This window comes from Malus sylvestris, chromosome 10, assembly GCF_916048215.2.
Source record: "Malus sylvestris chromosome 10, drMalSylv7.2, whole genome shotgun sequence".
Classification (NCBI taxonomy): domain Eukaryota; kingdom Viridiplantae; phylum Streptophyta; class Magnoliopsida; order Rosales; family Rosaceae; genus Malus; species Malus sylvestris.
Window position 1 is genome coordinate 35716736 of NC_062269.1, and position 3091 is coordinate 35719826.

Below are 3091 nucleotides of genomic sequence, written 5' to 3' on the forward strand. Positions count from 1 at the left end.
ACATGGGGGTTCCTTCTTAACATTCTGAATGGACTTGGACAAACTAATGAAGAAAATTAATGTTCATTAGAGTGCTTTGGCTCTTTAAACCCTTTACGAGTGTCCAGATTCTATGCTGATATATGTAACTAGTAATTCCTCTTTGTAAATAAAATAAGAATTTTATATGTGTTTATGAACTTTTATTATCAAATTGTGATTTGCAGACGAGTTAAAAACACAATGTTAGCACAAAAATTAAGTACAAACCAGAGGATTTAATGCATTATTTGATGGTTATATGAGAACATAGCAAAAACAACTAATTAGGAATGGGTTGCTCTAAGAATTGGAAAAAAAAAATTAGGGAAAATTTAGAAACTAGCTATTGTCCGTACTCACAATTCACCTAATGATCTAATTTAATTAGTCAACATTACCAAATTTCCTTCAAACATGGCGTGCCTTAACACTATATACCACTGTACATCTGTAATAATATTGGTAAAGCACTGACCAGTTAGAGGAATGGAAAGTGGTACAAATATTAACACATCTGAAGTGGCAGATATTTGAATGTGTATGCTCAATGTTGGCCGCAATATTTACCAATATTTCAGTATCATGGCAGACAAAGATATAGAGCACTTGAGTGGCTTCCTTAGAAAAGATACAGAACACTTGGAGGTAACGGAAGACTTGACGAAAAACGAGCACAATGGTGTTTAGGATTCGTACGGCCGATTCCACTTAGTGAATAAAACTTGGTTGTTGTAATTATTCCACTATCACATAAATGAAAAAATTCGCATTGAAAATGTCTCTTTTGTTAGGCAAACGTTTATGAAAAGATTCTTCTGTTAGGCAAACGTTTGTGAAGAGTCTAACTGTATATCTTTTCAACTCTTCCAACTCATATTACCTATATAAGTGAGCTCAGAGCTCATACCATTTCACATTTATAGAACAAATAAAGATGGAGATCCCACACATAAAACTACTTCCCCTACTACTTTTCTTCCTTCTAAACTCAGTTTGTACTACAAATTCGAACCCGATTTCGGAAAGCTTTGTCCCATGCTTTTCATCCCGCATAAATTCTACCTCAACAAGCAAAATCATCCTCAACGAAAGCACTGCGGACTATTCCTTAGTCTTAAAATCTTCCATACAGAATCTCCGATTCTTGAACACATCAGCACCGAAACCACAAGCTATCATTACTCCTTCTCAATACTCTCATGTTCAGGCAGCTGTGGTATGTGCCAAGAAAGACGGCATACAAATAAGAACCCGAAGCGGGGGCCATGACTACGAGGGCCTATCTTATGTATCCAAAACTCCTTTCATCATCATTGATCTTTTCAATCTTCGATCTATCGATGTTGACATAGAGAATGAGAGTGCTCGGGTTGAGTCAGGTGCTACTCTCGGAGAGTTGTACTACACAATTTCACAAAAGAGTAAAGTTCATGGATTTCCCGCAGGGACATGCCCAACTATCGGTGTAGGGGGACATATTAGCGGAGGTGGATTTGGTACTATACTCCGAAAATATGGTCTAGCAGCTGACAATGTTATTGATGCTAAGATTGTTGACGTTAATGGCAGGATTCTCGACAGAAAATCCATGGGAGAAGAACTCTTTTGGGCTATTCGAGGAGGGGGAGGCTCAAGCTTTGGAGTCATTCTAGAATGGAAACTTAGGTTGGTTCGTGTTCCTCCATCTGTGACAGTTTTCAAAATTTCACAGACCATAGAACAAGGCGCAACCAAACTAGTTTCGAAATGGCAAAACATTGCAGATAAACTTCATGAAGACATTTTCCTACATTCAGTCGTAGGTGTTGGAAATAAAGCCGGCGCAAATGGTGGCAAAACTATTATAATTGAATTCGGTTCGTTGTTTCTTGGGCCAGTCGAGAAACTTCTCCCTCTGATGCAAGACAATTTTCCGGAGTTACGTTTAGACCGCAGCAACTGCACTGAAATGAGCTGGATTGAGTCTGTTCTATACTTCGCCTACATCTCAATAAACGAGTCGGAAGCTTTGCTCAGGAGAACTCAACAATCTAAGAGCTTCTTCAAAGCAAAATCAGACTATGTGACTGAACCAATTTCGGAAGCTGGCTTGGAAGGTTTATGGCAAACACTGATTGAAGCAGAAGCTTATTTGATATTGACACCTTATGGTGGAAAAATGAGTGAGATTTCAGATTCGGAAACTCCTTTCCCACACAGAATTGGCAACATATTCAAAATCCAGTATATGGTCACTTGGGATGATGGCAAGGAAACTGAGAAACATATTGGCATGATGAGAAGGCTGTATGATTACATGGCACCATATGTTTCAAAGTCCCCAAGAGGTGCCTATTTGAATTATAGGGATCTTGACTTGGGGAGGAACAATGCTTGTAATACAAGCTATGGACAAGCAAGCATTTGGGGCTTAAAGTATTTCAAGAATAATTTTAGGAGACTTGTTCATGTGAAGACCTTAGTTGATCATGCTAACTTCTTTAGGAATGAACAAAGCATCCCTGTGTTCCCATCTAGATGAGTTGGGAACTTGTGATTAGTTTTTATCATACTAATGATAAGTATCAAGTGTTTTTTTTTTGTTTTTGTTTTTTTTTAATAGTAAAGGATTAAGCGAGATTAATTTGTCAATGAAAGGTCACAAGGTGCAAACCATATACCCTTAAACTCGAAGAATAAGGGGAAACTTTCTTGTCCCAAGAGTATTTTCAATGTAGAGTTTCAGAATATACTTGTCAAAATGGACCCTAAAAAGGATTTAGGATATCATGTATAGTGGACCACCAAAATGTGCTTTGAATTTCATAGGAGAAAATAGAAATGGGCTTGCTAGGCCCAAAACTACTGCTAGAATGACAGTAATCATTTCAAGGGGTTAGTCTCTGGTGTTATCCACACACCATTTTTTTACTTTTCATACATTTTTTTTAATTTTTGACTGTTAGATGAAAAGAATTAAAAAGGATCAAAGAACAAAAATTAACAAAATGTGTGTGAGAGGTAAAAAAATTGTGTGTCAATAGCATCACCCTTTAGTTTTTAGACAATCTTGAGCATTGTGTTATCTCTT

The 3091-nt window shown here is 37.2% G+C and overlaps 1 protein-coding gene across 1 annotated transcript; it reads left to right on the top strand.

Moving 5' to 3' along the window:
• The first annotated feature begins 850 nt into the window (after positions 1-850).
• LOC126586248 (tetrahydroberberine oxidase-like) lies at positions 851-2601 on the top strand. Its single transcript, XM_050251032.1, has one exon. The coding sequence runs from the start codon at positions 956-958 to the stop codon at positions 2540-2542; it is 1587 nt and encodes a 528-aa protein (XP_050106989.1). The 5' UTR covers positions 851-955; the 3' UTR covers positions 2543-2601.
• The last annotated feature ends 490 nt before the right edge of the window (positions 2602-3091 follow it).

What these genes read in the sequence shown, in the direction of transcription:
- LOC126586248 (XM_050251032.1), top strand. Translation starts at nt 956, where the DNA reads ATGGAGATCCCACACATAAAACTACTTCCCCTACTACTTTTCTTCCTT.